The 20,436-nt window shown below is 49.1% G+C and overlaps 1 protein-coding gene across 1 annotated transcript in view; it reads left to right on the top strand.

Annotated features, from left to right (window-relative positions):
* Positions 1-20,436, top strand: part of DOCK2 (dedicator of cytokinesis 2) — a 392,475-nt gene that overhangs the window by 349,430 nt on the left and 22,609 nt on the right. Inside the window, exons 35-41 of the mRNA XM_075996281.1 lie at positions 952-1,108; positions 3,315-3,355; positions 6,976-7,066; positions 8,129-8,248; positions 11,768-11,857; positions 13,430-13,534; positions 15,455-15,596. Of these exons, the coding sequence (XP_075852396.1) occupies positions 952-1,108; positions 3,315-3,355; positions 6,976-7,066; positions 8,129-8,248; positions 11,768-11,857; positions 13,430-13,534; positions 15,455-15,596 (746 nt within the window). The remainder of the gene's footprint in view (positions 1-951; positions 1,109-3,314; positions 3,356-6,975; positions 7,067-8,128; positions 8,249-11,767; positions 11,858-13,429; positions 13,535-15,454; positions 15,597-20,436) is intronic.

Below are 20,436 nucleotides of genomic sequence, written 5' to 3' on the forward strand. Positions count from 1 at the left end.
ATCTATTTAAATAGAAAAATGAAAGCTTTCCCTCCGTATTCCCCCACCTAGAGCCTGTGAGAAGCAGCCCCCACTAAGAGTTTGCAGTTTATTCTTCCTGACTGTATACGGCAACCATATATACAACCATATATTTGTGACCAACCACTCAGAGACATGATGCTGGCACGCACTTGCACACACGTCCCGCGTTTGGTGGCTGACACCCGGATTCTAGAGCCAGAACTGTTGCTATTTACCAACTGTTTGGTTGACTTCTTCATGCCTTAGTTTCCCCATCTACAATATAAGTGAGTTAACAGTTGTAAAATTTTCAGAATAATACTTGGGACATGGTAATCCCTATGTCAGTTGGTTAAATAAAAAAAACAAATATTGTTCTGTGACTTACTTTTCTCACTTAATTCTATATTTTATAGAGCTTTTCACGCCAAAACATATTGATCTCTCTAATAATTTTTAATAGCTTTGTAGAATTACTTTTGGCGAATGTATCTTAATTTATTTAACCATTTCCCAGTTGATGGACATTTAAGATGGTTCCATCTCTTTAACTATTAGACACAATTTATAAGTATTATAAATGCATCTTTGCATACTTCTGGGAATATTTCTGTAGAACAGATTCCCCGAAGTAGAGTTACTGGGTCACAGGATATGTGCATTTAAAATTTTGAGAGATACTGTGAAAATTGCTTCCCAAAAAAGTTGTGCTGATTTCCTTTCAATGTGGGTGTGTTAAAGTGACCATTTCTCCCACACTATTGCCGACATTAGGAATTATTTTATTTTTTTCCATTCAAGAAAAAAAAATGCTTGCTGTGCTAAGCGGTAAATGCACGTATAAATGAGCTGACACATAGTGGGGAGCCCACGCCCCTCGCTCCCCGCCCGGCCCAGCACAGTCTCTGCCCCCGGCCGGGAGCTCACTGCCCTCTCGTCTGCCCACAGCCTGATGGAGTGTGCCGGGGAGCACCCGACCATCGCCACGTCGGTGGAGAACTTCGTGAACCTGGTCAAAGGCCTCCTGGAGAAGCTTCTGGATTACCGGGGCGTGATGACCGACGAGAGCAAAGACAACCGCATGAGCTGCACCGTGAACCTGCTGGTGCGTGGGGCTGGCTGGGCCTCCCCGCTGTCCAGTCTGGCCGGAGTCCCGGGGGACCGGCTTAGCTTTGGGTCCCACGATCGCTCTTGATAGGGAAGCAGCGCTAAGGGCTTTGGAAATCAGACAAACGTGGGATCGAATCCCTGCTCTGCCATCTGCTAGCTCTGTGTCGTGAGGCCAGTCACCTCACCGTTCTATGCCTCAGTTTCCTTACCTGTGAAATGGGACTAATGAGTGTTCCCCTTAGCACTTAACACGGCTCATAGAAGGGAGATGGCAGTGTTGACTGCTTAGGAGCATGCGCTTTAGAGTCACGCAGGCCCCGGGTTTTCGTCCTTCCTCTGGTGATGAGTAGGCTAGACAACAAGGAAGTGCTCTGAAGTCTTAGTTTGCTTGTCTGTTACACGGAGAAAACATAGTTCCTATTTCATCAGGGTGTGTCGTCCTGGCCCAAGATTGAGTGCTCAATGTGTGTTAGTTTCCTTCTTCTTATAGAAAGGAGTAACACAAATAATTGGAGTTCCTGTCACTGTGGACCTGGCCAGCTCCAACGGCCTCTGTCGTGTTCTGTGGTTTGGTCAGGAGACAGGCAGTAGCGGCCACAGGGCTTCATGCCCACGTGTCAGTCCACCTTAAAATGGTTTAAGAGAATCAAACTGACCAAGAGCCCAAGTAGCGTTCATCGCCTCAGCCCCCCTGCCGATCCCAAGGCTCCAGAAATACAAACTCTGTCCCTTCAGTTCTGTTGTGTGGCCTGTCCTTACCCAAAGTGGACTCCTTTCAACAGCCTAGATATTGTCAGTGATTTTCTGGAACGCTAAAGGGAACTAAAAATCCTGATTGCAGCAGGAAGGAATTCACTGCTAATGACTCCACCAGGCCCAATTTACATAAAGAGCACGAAGAGGGGTTTCCTAGGAGGTTAGCGGCTTCTCTCCAAGGAGAGACAGAGTTGGTTGAAGAAATTGCCCTTTAGCAGCCAGTCTAGGAAGGGGGGAAGCTTAACAGACAGTTCCCTAAGCAGTCAGACCCTGCTAGTTTTTGGTGCGTGACTTGCACGTGTCAGGGAGCAGGGCGGGATGGCACGGGGAGGGAGGTGCTGTCAGGAGAGGCAACGTTTACTTTGATCTGCCACCCCTTGACTGTGTGCCCTGGCATGTGTCACCTGCCCTCTCTGAGCTATAGGTGCATGTGGGGATGCTGGATTAAACTAGGGTTTGCTCCCGGTGTGGCTCATGGATTGGATCAGGACCTCCTGGTTCAGGACTTGTTTAGAAATGCCACAGGGACCAGGCACAGTGGCTCATGGTAGCACCCCAGCACCTTGGGAGGCTGAGGTGGGAGGATCATTTAAGGCCAAAAGTTTGAGACCAGCCTGGGCAACATAGTGAGACCCTGTCTTTACAAAAAAACCGAAAATTAAAACAATTAGCCAGGTGTGGTGGCACGCACCTATAGTCCCGGCTACTCAGGCGGCTGAGGGAGGAGGATCACTGCTTGAGCCCAGGAGTTCGAGGCTGCAGCGAGCTATGATCGTGCCATTGCACCCCAGCCTGGGTGACAGAGCTGGACCCTGTCTCAAAAAAAATAAAAAAATAAAATAAATTAATTAAATTAAAATGCCACAGAGTCAGGATCTCTGGTGGTGAAACCCAGGACAACTACTAGTTTAAATGGCCGCTGAGCGGGAGTGGGGACCTGGCTTCCTAGCTATTGCCAAGTTTGAATGCTTTGGCTGTGGAACACCGTCATCACTCCTGACTGCGCTGTGCTATTGGGAGCTTTGATCTATTACTATTACTGGGATGCTATTAGTCGCTTTCCAGCTCAGGTTCTTAAAATGGCAAGGCCTGAGCGTTTAAACATAAAGCTGGGCTGCCTTTCAAAGTGGGCTTTGTCGGAGTAGACTGCCCCAGCCTTGGCAACCTACCTCCTCCTGCTGCACGTAACGGAGCTGCACCCCCTAATCCGTGATGGCCGAGACGCTTACTCTGTCCCTTACCGTCTAAGGGTCAGGGAAGTGACTTTCAAATCAGAAGCTCCCAATTAGGCTGTTTGATGCATCCAGGAAAGCAAATTTCTTGCTCCCGTCTCAGGGCGCCTGGATAGTAAACAGCAGTCTCCCTCTCACCTCCGTAACTGCACCCTTGAACTCTGTGCATCTGCAAAGAAAAACACTCATCACTGTTTTTCCTCCCCTACCTAGAATTTCTACAAAGATAACAACAGGGAGGAGATGTACATAAGGTAAGATTTTTATTTTCTAAAACCCTGACCTGCTGTGTCACCGTCCCTGCTCAGTATCCATCAATGGCTCCCGGCTGCCTTCAGGGTCAAATTGAACTTCACTGAGTGGTGCATGCAGCCCCTCTGTGTTCTGATTCCTGTCAATTCCTCCTGACTCGACTCCTTTCATTTTTCAGCCCCATAAAACCACTTGGAATTCTCTGACCTGCCATACTGCCTTGCTATATCCTCAGATTACATTTTCCTTAAGAGTAGTTACTTGTGGATTGAGCTGTGGGTTGCATTTGCATCTGCTGTGGGACTGGCAGGTGAAGCCCTAGCCCAGGCAGGTAGTGAGACCATTGACTAATACAGATTTGAAAGGAAAAAAATACCCAGATGCATGGTGTCTGCTTCCTAGTAGGCATTTAATAGATATTTATTTGAATATATCATGAAGGGCTTTTTTGGAACATTAGCCTGGAGCAAAGAACTCCTTTGCCAAATTTTCTCAGAATCTTATGTTTTCTCTGAGAAGTTTCTTTTTTATTATTGTTATTTTTACTCATTACAGAAAAAAAAATACATACTTATTACCAAAACAAAAAAACTCATAAAACACAGACAAGCAACACAAAAATGAAATAAATCCCCATAATCCATACATATTTCTAGACCTATTCATATTTTTATACATATTGAATTCTATGCATGCATATTTTTGCAGAAATGGAATTATAGTACTCATAATGTACTCCTTTTTTTTTACTTGACAAGAATTCCTTGTCAACATCATTTTTAATGAAACTATAAAATTTCTCTTTCAGAATACACCATAATTTACATAGCCAATCCTAAATTGTTGAACATTTAGGTTGTCTCCAACTCTTTTCTACAATAAATAGCATAAAAACAAAATTCTTGTATAAATACCTTTGCACACATCCTTATGAGGCTAGAGCCTCAGAGGTGGAATTCGCTGGAAGGTAAAGGAACTAGGTATTTACAAGGCTTTAGGCACGTGCTGTCAGAGGGCAGGGACTTCAAGTCCAAACTCCCTCTGCTATTACTGCAGATATTTTTAGGTACTTAGTTTAGCATTACTCCAGAAATAGGAACTATTATTGGGAAAACAAAAATAATGCCATAGTTTATCCTAAGCTTTGGGTATTTATAACATCATTAGATGTGACACTATTATAGCAGCACAAAGCTCTGGGGCCTGAAGGACTTGGGGTCTTCACCTTGTTTACTCTGTGACCCTGGATAAATTATTCAGTCCTTCTGGGTTAAGGTTTTCCGATCTGTAGAATGTCTCTGCCCTACCTTCTGTTTTGAGTATTAAATGAGATACTATAAGAAATATGCCTGGCACATGGTTTCCTCCCTCTAACCTCGTTTCTCTCCTTCTCAGTTTAGAAACACAGATGGCAAATCCCAGGCCTCCACCAGCTTTGGAGATTTGAGGTCTAGAGTAATCTAGGAAAACCATATTTGTCTAAACCAGACTGCAAACAGGGTATAGTCTGAAAATCTGTTCTGTTTGGCAAGCAGAGTATTTTAAAACATTTTTTTAACTGGTTGCCAACATTTAAAAATCTAGAGACTTTTTCGCATAAAAAAAATATCAAAATTTCCTTCTCCTGAAAAACTCAGAAGGTGTGACAACACGGGGCCCTCATCCCATGCTGACAATCGCCACCTCAACTGAGTAGTGGCAGCCCTTTTAGACGACGCTGGAGCCCTGTATCACAACATCATCTCTATTCCCCATTGTACCTCCTCCCCTCCACATCACGCAAGCATCTGGCATCTGGAGGAGTCTGAGTTTGGTATCCCTGGTTGAGCTCATTAGGGTGATCATCAGACCCTTGCGTTAGCAAAGTAGAGGGAACCAATGGAGGAGTTGAATTCGGAGCATGGACACTGTACCTTGGGTGCTCTGCCCAGGCGTCTTGGACCCAGCCACCCAGGGGTCTAAGGGACAAAGGATGCCAGGAGGAGATATGACAGGATCAAGTCATGGATGCACACACAAGTTTCTAAATTCCAAACTCTTCACTGTTCACTCTGATCAGCAGAACATTCACGGTGATACTTGCTGGATGCTCAATACAACCTTGCTGAATGAAGAAATGAATGAGAAAAAGGTTACTAGGCATCCTAGCGCACTAGCTATCAAATAACTGCTAGGTGACCTTTTCTCCCCTCAAAGCCTTTGGCAGTCCTTACCCTGAGCTCAGGCAGCCTACATTTGGCCCGCTGGCCTGTCTTATGTGGCGTGGGACACTGAATGTTGGCTTTGCCTGTGGTGAGCTCCATGCAGAAGGTCTTTCTTCGAACAAGAGCCTCAGCCCGAGCACTGAGATGTGCGCTGAGAGCAGGTGCCGGAGAAGCCCTGTGTCCCCCAGGTTGACACGGTGATCGGGGCAGAATCCAGCAGCACGGGGGACTGTGCCTCTCCTCCCAGGGCCACTCACTATTGTCCCTTCACCAAATGACTGAGAGCCGGGCTTAAGTCTGTGTTTCTAAGGATATGCAAGTCACCGAAGCAGTGGTTCTTTGGCTCTGGATTTTGTCTCCGGCAGCGGCAGGAGGGGGTGTTCTGTGGAAGAACTTGGTTCGAGACGCTAATAGTTAACAGCCGTCGCGGCTCATGGCGCCACGGCCGATCACGTCCGGCGCGTACTCGCATTCTTCTGCAGCGATGCTAGCCGTCACTTACTGAGCCTTTTATGCGTCACACATGGTCTTCTTGGCCCTTAGAAGCCCAGTAACTTTTTAGGTAGGTTCTGTGAGTGTTGCCATTTTTCAGAGGAGTGAACTAAGGCACAGAAAAGTTAATTCACTGCTGCTTAATACCTGTTGTGGATCAATTATCTAAGAATTTCCCAAAGCTCCCTTCCTTTATTCCTGTTCCTGTCCTCAATACCCCTCAACTATATTGTCATCACAGGGTTCCTAACTTTGCAAAACGACAGGAAGTTACAGTGTGATAGCTGTTAAATAGCTGATTCCTCCTACTGACAGCTCCAGGCCCCCATATGAATGCCCATTCTCTAACTCCCCATCAACTTCCTTTTGTTAGCAGAAAATGCACTTATGTTACACCCAGCGAACACGGAAGGGAGGGGTTGGAGCTGCCCTTGACTGTTGGTGTGGCTTGTTCATACTCCTGCAGTTATACAATGATGAAGGCTGTGGGCCAATTCCCCACTCTTCCGTTTATGAGCATATAATTTCTGAGAAGTTATCTCCCCTTCCTTTATTTCTCATGCTTGTCATATTGCGTTGGCCAGTATCAAGTGGAATACTGGCCAGGGTGGCAGCTAACTTCTCCAGGCCATAGTTTCATCATCTGAAAATGACGATCTCTCATGGACCCATCTCACTGGCTGCCATAGGATTAAATACTCGAAGGCATTTGAAATACTTGGCATAGTACCTGGAGTGTACTAAATGCCCAACAAACACTAGCTGTTGTCATTGTCACCCACTCAGGGGAGGGCTGGCTATGCAGCGTGGACGACTCCCTGGTGACACAGAGATGAGCCTGGTTGCTTTGTCTGGCTCCTACCTGGCCCTCCAAGATGCCTCCTTATCACTGCACCTGGTAATTCAGCATATTTTCCTCCAAACAGATACCTGTACAAACTCCGAGATCTGCACCTGGACTGTGACAATTACACAGAGGCCGCCTATACGCTCCTTCTTCACACCTGGCTGCTCAAGGTACTGTCCCTCTGGATGAGGGGGATTCATGCCGGGGTCCCCGTGCAGCCCTCACAGCAAGTTAAAGAATTAAAAAAAGAGAGAGAAAGAAATAATAATAATCTGAGTACTTTTATTTGCTCTGTGTCCCCAGACTCTTAACCTAGCAGGATACCTTTCTGCCCTTCTTCACCTGCTCACTTAAGGTTTTGAGTGACCTTCACATTTAGCACCAATAACAACCCCCCAAGATATGTTTTGCAGTTTTATTTACTATCTAAACCAGGGGCCCTCAAACTTTTAAAACAGGGGGCCAGTTCACTGTCCCTCAGACTGTTGGAGGGCCATTGGAGAGTGTAGCACACATTCCACACATGCGCACTGTGGGCCCAGGATGAGTCGGCTGCTAAGCAGGACAGGCAGCGGCGGCAAAAACACCCAGTGGGCTGGATAAATGCCCTCGGTGGGTTGCATGTGGCCCGCAGGCCGTAGTTTGAGGACACCTGATAAACTGTATCAACCACAAATCATGAGTGTGCCCACGGAGCTGCCTTCCTTCTCCTGAAAACCTTGCTGTAGCTGGACAAAATCAGAATGATTTCCTTTGCCTTTTGAGGAGTGTGTCTCATAAGGGTTCAGAGTAAATCCCTATAAACCACACACTGAGAGCCAGTAACGACTCGAATAAGTGCAACTCAGCAAAAGCAGGAGGCACTTTGCAAGGGAGACTGCAGGCCGCCTCTAGCTCACTGAGCCCTAAGGAGTGGGGCGGCGGGGCAGCCAGCAAAGGGTGCTTGGAGGGCCTCATCCAACTCCTCATCAGTGTGGTTCAAACAGTGCACACCGCCTCATTTGTCCTTTTTGGGACATCAGCGCAACCTCCGAACATCCGGGGTACTCATGGCCCGAGAGGGCAGCCCCCCAATGGTTCCTGACTTTCCAGAAATGAGCTGAATTTGGGAGAGGAGGAGAAAAAGAAAGGGCAGGGGCTGGGGAGGGAGGTCTGTGCCTTTGATCCTGGGAAGACAGCTGTCCTTGGCAGCCTCTGGGCCCCGCGTGACTTCCCGTGTCTTCTCTGCGCAGTGGTCAGATGAGCAGTGCGCGTCACAGGTCATGCAGACGGGCCAGCAGCACCCCCAGACCCACCGGCAGCTGAAGGAGACGCTGTACGAGACCATCATAGGCTACTTTGACAAAGGAAAGGTGTGTGTCCCTGCCCTGCCCTCTCTCTGGGGACCTGGCTGTGGAAGGATGGTTCTCTCCCCCCATCCCTTACATCCAATCCATCCTCAGCTCTGGCCAGCTCCCCTTCAAATCCTACATCTGATCACTTCCCTCCATCTCCTCTCTGACTTTATTCTCACCGCTTCCATTCGTGGCATCAACGTCACTCACCTGGGCACTGCCACGGATCCTGACCAGCTTCCCCGTTTCCTCTGTTTCCCCAGCAGATCATTCTCCATAGAGGAAACAGAAAACATATATTGGGCCATGTTCTCCTGCTTACAGTCATCTCAGTGGCTGCCCCGTTCTGCTTAGAATAAATTACACAGCCCTTCCCATGGCTCGTGAGGCCCCACACGAGCTGTGCCCTGCCAGGTTCCCCCTTGCTCATGTACTCTATGCCAGGCTCTTTTCAACCTCAGGGCCTTTGCACCTGCTCTTCCCAGCTTGAAGCATTCTCCCTCCATATCTGGGAAGGCTGGGCTCCTCTCACTGCACAGGGCTTCGTTTGGATGTCAGGCCCTAAGGAGGCCCTGGTGACCACCAGACAAAGCAGCAGCACCCCTGCCCCGAGTCACCCTTGTTGCTTCTTCAAGGCACTTGTCACCATGGGACATCATCTTGTTCATTTCATTTTTACTTGTTTCTTGTGTGACTCCCCACTTTAGAATGCCAGTGATAGCAGGGACTTCTCTTATCCTCTGCTGAATGCCCAGTGGCTAGAACAGAGCCTGTCATGCAGGCCCATAAATATGTGCAGGGTAAATGAATGAATTGAATGGATGAATGACAATGCAGTGCCATCATTGATCTTTAAACAGCAAAGGTGCCTGGTTAGGTTTGGCAGGAGATTGGACAGACCAGCTGTTGCCTGGCTCCAGCCTCCAGTGGACCCTCAGGAAGCACCAATATAAGTGCTGCCACTCGCCCTATAGGAAACAGGGCATGCTGGCCACATGCCCAGGCGCTGGAGCCAGACAGCCTGGCTCACCATCCTGGCTTCCTAAAGACTCCAGTTCCCCACCCATCACTAATGGTACCCACTCTCTAGTTGGCCTGTGAAAATGAGGTGAGAAAATGCATAGGACCCAGTACATAGTAAGCCCTTGTTAAATGTTAATTCTCATCCTTATTATCCTACTCCACCACTTCCCCCATCAAACCTTTCTTGAGTCCTGTGGCTTACCTGCCCCCTCCTCTGAATTGCAGGGCCTCTTACGGCTCGTCAGGACATAACAGAGCACTTAATTCTGGTCTGTCCTGTCACTGCAGTTCATTACATCCGTCTTAGTCTGATCTCTCCACCTTCCCTGGAAAGATAAAATGAGATAATGTCTGTGGCAGGGCTTATAAATTCCCAAGAGTCAAGCAGTCAGAGAACACTGGTTTTATAATTTACGATGATAAGCCTCTTGAGGGCAGAGACCCTGCCATCCCTCGAACCTTCTGCCCAGCTGTGCGTCGAGTCAGAGCCTGCTATTTGTGTACTGCTGATGAGGCCAGTTGCAGCATGAGAGCCCGAAAGCACATGTTGAGATTTGTCCTCCTCAAGGCATTCAGTTCTGTCCACTCTGCACTGAGCGGAGAGGAAAAAGACGTGACCACGACCTTAAGGAGCAAAACGGATGTGCCCATACTTATCTTTTCTGAACGTTGCCCTTCGACATTGTGCAATAATGAGGGGAAGAGCAAGGGAACAGGGTGTGCCAAAGTACTTTGGGAGCAGAGAGGAAGGAGCAAATGGGTACAGCTCACCCCAAAAGCCACCACTGTGGAAGCTTCTAGAATGAAGCCCAAACTCTTGAGCTCCCCTTTCAGCATTCCTTCTCCACACCTTCTCAGGGAGACTCATTGCTGCTGACACGCAGGGTGGCTTGCCGCTCCATAAGCCCATTTTGTCATCACCCAATGGACGCCTCTACCTTCCTCAAAACCCAGCTCTCTCATCTACCGATGCCTGTGCTTTGCCACTTACGTTCCATGAGAGCAGAGACTGTGCCTTGTCCATCTTCGTATCTGCTCCGTCACTGCACACCACACCACACCCAGAACCTAGCAGGCTCTCGGTGATGAATGTTTGAGGCTCACACAGATCAGTGACTGTCGGGAAGTCCCGGGGGCCACACAGCAGACCTGGGACGAAATCCAGGCATCTGATGTCCTGCCCGGCCCCTTCCTTGGTCTCTCAGTGATCCCCTAACACATGGGACAACGTTTCCTCTCCCTGTTCCTATTACCGTGGGGAGTGGGAGAGACTTCCACCTGAGCCAGACTTGCCCTGACCTCGCCTGGGGCAGCCCTGCAAACCTTCGTGTTCAGGGTGAAGAGAAGTTCCCGGCCCAGCCCAGCTCGGTTCCTCCTCCTAGCACATAAAGCATTTTTATGCTGCTCGCTACGCAGTCCATGGGTTTACAGCCACAGCTTCTCCACTCGGCACTTGGTTTTATTTATTTTTATGCTTGGATGCAGAGAGAGCACTTTTGCTACAAAGCTCGCACTGCATTTTGGCAATCTCCCTTCCCTCCTCCTCCCACCTCCCCCAGCTTCTCCATTTAGATGCATTTTCCATTTTAAACCAGAGGTGAATGCAAAGGGTATCCCTTGAGACTGCCAGATCTGGGGTCCGCCCTGCGTCTCCCCAGCCTCTCTGCAGAGGTCTCTGAGCCCCCAGGTCTAAGATGATGGATGATCTATTGGCTTCTGGCCTAGGACAGAGCAGAGAGAAAGTAACTCCGAGGTCCATGGTTTGTTTAGTTTGTTTTTTCAGATTTTTAAAATGGAGAAGACCAACTAAAAATGTCGTAATTATTTTTCTAAACTACAGCACCATCCCTACTACCAGCTCTGTGCTGCCTCCTCCTCACCAAATCACCTCGCTAAGAAGAGGATCATCAAAAAGGGGATCTCTGGACAGAACAGGAGAACTGGGGTCTGGCCCAACTTGGTCCTTAAAACGCTCTGACTTGGGGCTACCATTCACTTCTCTATGAACCATCACTCCTTGGAAGTTGGGCCAGCACCTGGGGGGAAGCTGAGGGAGTCAGAGGTTTCATTCACTAGCCACATAGGGGGCAAAGAAGGAAGATCAAGGCTACAGAGACACACGCGCTCGGGTTTGCAGCCTGGCCCTGCTTTCTGTTGGGCATCGGACCAGGGCAGGTTGCTGGGCCTCTCTGCACTCCGGGTGCTCACCGGGGAAATGAACATGCTGTTAGTTATATCTCGCAGTGGCTGTGAAGAATCAGAGAGCATGCAAATAAAATATTTATCTTAGTCTGTGCCTTCTCCATTATTTATCAAGAGTACTAGGCGAGAGGCCAGAGGAAGGTCATCCCTCAGGGAAGTCCCCAGCTCCCTGTGTGTGGGGATGGGCACGGGGCAGAGTGAGGTTTGTGGCTCAGTCCCAGGGAGCATGGCCAGCTCTGTGTCCCTTCCTCGGCAAGGGCTCTGCAAGCCTGGAGGTGCCTCCTAACTTTTGTCCCTGTGACCTTCCTGCAGATGTGGGAAGAGGCCATCAGCCTGTGCAAGGAGCTGGCGGAGCAGTACGAGATGGAGGTCTTCGACTACGAGCTGCTCAGCCAGAACCTGGTAAGGCTCCCTGGGGAGGGCTGACTTCGGGGTGCTCAGGGCCCTGGCCGCCCCTGAGAGCCTGGGGGAGGGGACCGGGGTCAGACGGGGTTAGGGAAATGGGAAAGGAGTGGAAGCAGGACCTGCGCGAGGCTGTGGAATGTTTCCAAAGGGAGGTGCTGTGGGAAACTCATCTGCGACCGTTCCTCAGCGGAGCGTTGGGGACCTGCGTGTGCTGGCTGCCGCTGACGCCCCGTGAACGCTCTGCTACACTTGCAGTAAAAGTTCCACAAATCACCAAACCAATTAAATAAAAACACAAATTCGTGCTTTCTGATTAACAGATAAATCACATTAAAATGCTCCCCATCTGGCTATTCCCATTAACATCTCGATGCTCATGGTTTGGTGGGGGCAGTGCAACGTGGGGAAGCCAGCCTGTTTCTGCTGGTGCTGCAGAAGCCAGGCCTGGGCGGGGGGAGGGGCCCTGCAGGGAAATGCAGAGCTCCCCCACGCCCCCCATATATTTCCTGGCCGCCTGAGCGCCAACACCCCAAGACCCCTTCTTAGCCCGTTTAGAGAGACCGGTCCAGCCATTTTCAGGGAACCATAAAATGAGAATCAGAATGTTAGAAGCCAATCCATAGCTTGTTTTGGTAAGGGAGGAAGATAATGGTGATCTTGTTAAAAACAACTGAGCCGTTAGCTGTTTTTACTGTGTGTGAGATACGATGCAAATGCACATAGACACGCCCTTGCACCAAGAGACACTTGATATCTGCCCCATGTGTATATCCACATAGATGTTTGCCAGCATGGAGGCACACATGCCTTCCAAATGTGTGCATGCATGCACACATACACACCTGCCCGAGACACATTCATGCACGCCCTTACGTGTGTGCACATGCATGCATGAAGTTCACTTTCCACAGGCGCCTGTCCAGGTCCACATATATCTTTCACGTTGTACCAAGTTGAAAATGCCATCGATTGTGAGATCCATTCTTTTTTATGTGACATGTCATGATTTCTTGAGGGCCAACCACAATTGTAAGATGCCATCAGGTGTAAAGTAAGAAAGATTCAAACTGTTTTCAGAGATGTTAAAATGTGAAGAACACACTCCTCTTAGAACTGATGAAATATATTAGGTATGCATACACAGGAAAACATCTGCATCCAGAGATGCCTATCTGTATAGCCTCACAAACACGTGCACAAGTGTGAGGTGGGAGCGGAGTGGCAGTGATGGGGACACTGGCTGCAGCTGACTGGGCTCAGCTGCACACTCACAGGCTGCACTGTGAGATTCTGTGTCTCCACCTGCAGAGCGGAGATACCTGTGGGATTGTTATGAGGACAATGCGAGTGAGCGTGCTAGTGCGGGCAGAGTGATTAACACAGGACTCAGTACGCTGTAAAAATAGCTATTACCATTGCGACTGTAGACATAGCCACAGATACACAAATATGTGCACTTGGCCCATTGGTTCTGATATAACGATAATGCCTTAACTGTGGCCTCTCTGAGTTGAATGTGCTTTTGATACACGTGTCTGTGTTGTTATAAGCTGTGTTTTCTTCTTCTAGATCCAACAGGCCAAATTCTACGAAAACATCATGAAAATCCTCAGGCCCAAACCGGACTACTTTGCTGTCGGATACTATGGCCAGGGATTCCCCTCCTTCCTGCGGGTGAGTTTGTGGGTGACTAGGGTGCAGGGCATCTCAGCTGCCCCTCTGTGCTTCGAGGGTCTGCTTGTGCTCAGAAGCTGTGCCCTCCCTAATCAGTCTCTCCGCCACCATGATCACCAGCCTCTGTCATCTGCCCTGCTTCTCTAAGGACACAGCAGTTAGAGCTGCCTCGTGAGGTGGTGAGCTCCCCGTCACTGGCATGAGGTGTTCACAGAGAGGCTGCCTGATGTTTGCTACCCAGGAGTCACTGCGGAGCAGTTGTTCTCAGAACTTTTGGTTTCAGGACCTTTTTTCTCTATTCAAAATTAGTGAGGACCCCAAAGAACTTCTGTATTTGTAGACTGTATCCATATTTGCCATATGAAAAATTAAAGCTAAGAAAAAGCTTTAATATTTTTCTATTTTTAAAAATAATAATAAACCCATCCCATGTTAACATAAACTGCATTCTTAGAAAAAATAGCTCCATTTTATGAAAAAAAAAATCAGTGAAAAGGGTGAGAGTGTTTTACATTTCTGCAAATCTCTTTAACGTCAGACTTTGGGGGACACAGCGAGGTTCTCAAGTCTGCTCTGCAGTCTGTTGTGATCACACGTCCCGGAAAGCCCCACTGCACGCCCTGAGACATTGACAGTGAAAAAGGCAAATGGCAGCTTTCGTGTCACTGTGAAAACAGTTTTGATCCCGTGGGCTTCTGGGAGGATCTTGGGGACCCTCGGGGGTCCCAGAGGCTCAGCACAGTTTCTGAGCCACTGTTTTGGTGGCTTGCTCATGCATCAGTGGAGAATTGGATTAGGTCACTTGCAGGCTTCCTTCAGTCTGTGAGTCTAAGGTGAGGAAGACACAGAAAAAATAGCAAATCTGATCTTTGACCTCGTTTGATTTCCAGTCTAGTCAGGCAGATGTATCGTTCACGGTTACCAGTGGATGTGGAAGTCAGGGTGGGCTAGTGGGTGTGATGCCATGAGCAGACAGGGTAGACGGTGAGGGTTTCCTGGGTGCGGGAGAGGTGGCCTCCCAAACCAGGCTGCCCATCAGAATCCCCTGAGGGGCTTGGTAAAATACCTGTCCCAGGCCCTACTCCCTTGTAGCCATTTCAGCAGGTCTGGTTTGAGGCCTGGGAGTCTGAACTTTAAACATCTCCTGGGCTCCTCTGACCATCTGCAGGTATACAGAGGTGAGTAACAGACTTGGGTTTGGACAGAAGGACTCAGGGGCCATTTGAGGCAGTGCAGATGGCACAAATGTGGTCTACAACGGGGTTTCTCAGCCTCCGTACTGTGGATATTTTGGGCCTGATGATTCTTCGTCATGGAGGCCGTGCTGTGTTGTAGGACATTCGGCAGTATCCCTGCCCCCACCTGCTGGCTTCCAGTAGCACCTCCGTCCCCAGTTGTGACAGCTAAAAAATGTCTCTAGGCATCGCTTTTATCCCTTGGGGGGCAAAGTGACCCGCAGCGCAGAGCCACTGGTCTACCCAAGGCTGCCATGGTGGGGAGGGGCGAGAGTGTGTTTCCATGGTCGCAGAGCAAGGAGCCAGGTGAGGAAGGCGGGGCGGGCCAAGCCCTTCCAGTCCCCAGGCCCTGCCGCCATTATGGGGGGGGGGGTGGAATTCTGTGGCCAGAGTGGGTGTGACACAGTTAGGAATTAATCTGGAAGCTGTACCTAGGATGGTAAGGCAAGAATGTTCTCAACGTCCACGATCTTCCCTCTCTCTAGACTCAGACTCTTCCTTTAAAGCAGTGATTTGCCCAGCTAGAAGGTCAGCAAGTTGAGCTCCTCCTGCCCCCATGGGGAAACCAAAAGAAGAGGCGTCTGCTGGGGGACCCCCAGTCCCACAGTCATCTCACAAGCCCCCAGCCGTGCTTGGGCCACGTCCTTCACGCCCGGAACCTCTGATAGGTGTCATTTCTCTGCAGAACAAAGTGTTCATCTACCGCGGGAAGGAGTATGAGCGGAGAGAAGATTTCCAGATGCAGCTGATGAGCCAGTTCCCCAATGCAGAGAAGATGAACACGACCTCTGCCCCTGGCGATGCCGTGAAGAGCGCCCCAGGCCAGTGTATCCTTGGAGAACGCCCCAGCCCAGGGCCAGCCTGGGCAGTCCTGCCTGGGCTTTAGCCCACAGAGACCCATCTTAGAGCTCAGAGCTGCTGCCAGATTCACTGCCGTGGTGCCACTTTTAGTGTCCAGCATGGAATTCAAAGAACTCACCTCAGTGCATTCTACATGTCACACGCATTGCATAACTCAGTCTCTCACTCTTGCATTCACTTGAGCAATGAACGCTCTCAAGGCCTGACTCTCCGCCAGGCATTGTGCAAAGCACTGGAGATTGACACTCACGAAGTGGTCCTACCTTCAGGGAGCTCACAGCGTAGCAAGCCAAAGAGGCATTGCACAACTAATTGGACCACTGCATACCTATTTATAAAAATAGGATCCATGCCGATAGGAAGCCATGTGGGATACTGAGGCTGAGAGGGCAGGGAAGGCTTCCTTGGGGAAGGTGACGTTTGAGGTGATAACCAGCCAGGGCTTAGTGGCAGGTGGAGAGAGAGTCCCTGAGGGAAGGACGCCTGTGTGCCAAGGCCTGTCATGGGAGGGAGCGGAGCAGGTTCCGAGAACTGAGACGGCGCCACGCTGCCTGAGTGAGGCCTGCAAGTCTGTGCGTGGTCTAACCCCTGCCCACCTGTCCAACGTCATTGCCAATGTCACTATCCAACTCTTCCTTCTCTTTCTCATGTCCCCCTGACCACACTGGCCTTGTTTCTGTCCCTTAGGCACACCCAGCTCGTCCCCACCTGTGTCCCTTCACACTCTATGTTCCCTCTGCCCGGGACACCCTTCCTGCATCCTTGGCCGGCCGGCTCTCCCGTCCGTCACATCCTGGCTCCGTGCTACCCGCTGCAAGAGGCCTTCCTTGGCCTTTATAATGTCTAACGTGGCCTTTTCTGGACTCTCCATGACCCTGTTATCTCAAACCCTGTTTGATTTCTTTAGAGAATTGATCTCAATTTGTCATTGTCTTTTGTGCTTGTTGAAGGCGCGGGAATGGGAGCGAGGACATCAGCTCCGAGAGGGAGGACGCTTGCTCTGCCGTGTTCCCTGCAGCGATTCCCCCACCCGTCTCCCACGGTGCTAGGTGCTAAGTGACGCTCAGTAAATATTTGAAAGATAGAAAGAAAGACAGAAGGAAGGAAGGAAGGAAGGAAGGAAGGAAGGAAGGAAGGAAGGAAGGAAGGAAGGAAGGAAGGAAGGAAGGAAGGAAGGAAGGAAGGAAGGAAGGAAGGAAGGAAGGAAGGAAAGAAAAGATAGAGAGAAAAAGAAAACAAGGCAGAAAAAAGAAGGAAAAAGGAGAGATCGATAAATAGAGAAAGGAAGGGAGGAGGGTGGCAGGAGGGAATCAGCTCACTAGGGGACACGGACCACGGCTGCGGTCACACAGGATAACGCGAGTGAGGTTGGGTGGGGTGTGGTGCTCTCGGACACAGACGCAGCAACAGGTGGCATTCCAGGGACCAGGAGCTGGCGCGGGGCAGCAGGCAGGACGCGCTGTGGCCGGGAGCACGCGGAAACGCAAGGGGAGGCCGCTGCTGAGCCGGGGAGAGTGGTCCCTCAGTCCCGCTCCCTGCATTGCCCCCGTTAGCACAAATTAAGTTGCAGCCGTTAAAATGGGGTTGACAGGTCCCGTGGCTGGCCTGCGACGTCTGCTGAACCTTAATCCGAGTATTTTCCCCTGGGGTGATAAATATGCACCTGTGACCTTTTCATCACGCTTGCCTGCCTGCCTTTCATGCCGCCTCTGCCCTGGTTACGAGCAGGAGGAAGTGCAACTGGTGGTGGGCCTGGCTGGCTACAAACGTGAGTTTGGTTACAGGTGAGATTAGTATGGGATGAGTACCAAGGCCCTTTGGGTTTTTTTTTTTTTTTTTTTTTTTTTTTTGAGATAGAGTCTCACTCTTTTGCCCGGGCTAGAGTGCCATGGCATCAGCCTAGTTCACAGCAACCTCAAACTCCTGGGCTCAAGTGATCCTCTTGCCTCAGCCTCCCGAGTATCTGGGACTACAGGCACGTGCCACCATGCCTGGCTAATTTTTTCTATTTTTAGTTGTTTGGCTAATTTGTTTCTATTTATAGTAGCCACAGAGTCTCACTCTTGCTCAGGCTGGTCTCCAACTCCTGAGCTCAAACAATCCTCCTGCTGCAGCCTCCAAAAGTGCTAGGATTACAGGCGTGAGCCACCGCGCCCAGCCTTACCAAGGCCCTTTGAAGTGGACATCCTGGTGTTGAACAGCTGTGTGGCCTTTTACCTTGTGGTGAGGGAGGGAACATGTATGACTAGGCCATACTGTCATATTTAGGCCCCTTTTCTTTCCTCCAAGAACCAGGTGTAAGAGAAAAGAGAAAGGGCTGACATTTGCTAAATGTTCTATTTGTGGGACTGAGGGCTTATAACCATTATTTCCTCAAACCCCTGTAAGGGGTTGTTCATTTTCGCTGTTTCATAAAGTAGGAATATGGGGTGGAGGGCAGAGATGTAAAGTGGTTCACCTAAGGTTACAAAGCTAGTTAGTGATAGACTCAGTGCTTGAAGCCCAAGATCTATCTGTCTCCAAACCTGTGTTCTAGCAACCCATCGTCTTTCATAAAGACCGATGGACAGAATGCTCTTTATTAACCACTTACCATGTACTGGGCATTTTACATGCCTTGTTTTATTTTATCCTCATAATAATCCTATGAGTTGGGCATTATTGCTCTCTGGGTTTTGCCAACATAACTGAGCTTCGAAGAATTTTAGCAGCATGCACAAGGTCACAGCTAGGAAATGGTAGAACTGGGATTTGAATTCAGGCCTCCTTTTTCCAAAATCTGGAGTTCTTAATACTCTGTTCTCTTGCCTTACTTGTTGAAAAGCTGACAAGCAGGTTGGACGGATGACAGATCTTATGTCTTCTCACTTAGATATCCAAGTAGGGCAAGACAATTAGAAGCAAAAGTCTCTCTGTAGGGAGTCTATTGTTGCTCAAACATCCGTGGCCACAATTCCATGCACAGATTCAGCATGTGGTGTGAAAATCTAGCCAGGCATCCTCCTGGGCATGGCTGGAGAGTACTGGTGTCACCAGCTTCCCCAGGACAGGTTTGGAGTCTCCTTTGGGACCAAAGCCAGAGGTCATGAGTTTGGCCTTAAATCAGTAGACATGATCTAGAACTTCCTCCAAAACAAGGGTAAGCAAATTTTTCTGTTAGGGACCAGATAGGAAATATTTTAGTCTTTGTGAGCCACATGGTCTCTGTCACCAGCACTCAACTCTGCTTTGGTAGTGGGAGAGCAGCCACTGATGCCACATGATGCCCGGGCATGGCTGTGTTCCAGTAAAGCTTTGTGGGCACTGAAATTTGAACTTTATGTCATTTTCCTATGTCACAAAATACTATTTTTCTCCTAACCATTTGAATATAGGAAAGCTATTCTTAGCTTGTGGGCCACACAAAAACAGGCAGTGAGCCAGATATGACCTGAGGGTCATAGTTTGCCAACTCCTGCCCTAGACTTACTCCAGAGTGATCTTCCCAGAGTAGGCTGCTGGCCACGTGGCTTGAGAAAGAAAAGGGTTTTCCTGATGATTATAGAAACACTTCCACTGGGATTTACTCAAAAACAATCAAATCTCTAACATCTTAGCATGGAGTAAGTTGATTAGAGAGAGAAGCAATTAAATTTAATTTGGGATTAGGTTTTGGCTATTTCTTATATGTGAAAGAACCAGAGCTTCTGCCATGGGAAAGCTCAGGATCTGGACAGGGGTGGGGGTCGGGGGTGACAGGGGAGGGAGAGTGGTGACAGGGAGCTGGGGAGCTGACCCCGAGAGAAGCCGGACAAGTGTGTAGGGGGGCAAAGGAAGGAAAACGACTCCGGCTGGGGGTGAGCGTAATTTTTATGGCCTGTGACACTTGACATCTACCCAAAGGGTTCATAAGAGAGAGATGGTGATGAGGGAAACGTCCCAAGCAAAGGGAGCAGTAGGATCTGTTGGATATCCAGAGATGATTAATGATGGGAAAGTGGCTTAAGGCCATACCAGCCTGGCCTTGAAAGCCAGCAAAAGGAGTTCTTGATTCCTTAGTCAGCAGATGTGTCAGGCCTGGGAGATGATTTTTTGGAGTTATGGGGTGGTCATCGGGCAGAATCGAGGGAGGAAAGAACTTCAATACCTAAATAAGAGATATGGGCAAGGAAGAAATGGAAGGTAGAGAAAGGCAAGCAGGGGTCAGGCCTGAGACCAGTGACCACTGACTTTGTTCATTTGGTTTGCCATATTGTCTGCTTAATGAATGAATGAATGAAGACAGATCTAGAATAGGCATGACAAGAGTCTGGCCCACACAATGCCTATCCACTATCTGTGCCCATGGCAGGCATCACTAATTGATCACAGAGCTCTTTCCCACTGAGCCTGGATATGGCTCCTTACGATTCTGCTACAGCAGATGCTGTCAAACTTTTAGAGGTGGAGTGCAAAGTGGCATTTATTTACATGTTACAAAGCGGTATTTCTCCAACGTTAGTCTGTGTATAAATCACCCAAGGGTCTGACTCAATAGCTTTCAGGTGATACTGGTCAGAGGCCCACCTCTGAGTGCAGCGTCTAGAGCAAAAGAATTCTGAGCTTAGGGTTAAAAGACCTAAATACAAACTCTGATCTGTTCTTATAAGCTGTGTGACCTTCAACAGGTTGCCTGGCTGCTCTGACCTCCATGGGGACAATTTAGATTAATAATGCCACTCAGTGAAATTGGAGAGATTAAATCAGGCCATGGGGAGATGTGTTCTGTAATGGATTGAGAGCTATAAATTTATTATATGGTATCATTGTTGACAATAATATAGCAAT

The sequence above is a fragment of the Microcebus murinus genome, chromosome 21, assembly GCF_040939455.1.
Source record: "Microcebus murinus isolate Inina chromosome 21, M.murinus_Inina_mat1.0, whole genome shotgun sequence".
Classification (NCBI taxonomy): domain Eukaryota; kingdom Metazoa; phylum Chordata; class Mammalia; order Primates; family Cheirogaleidae; genus Microcebus; species Microcebus murinus.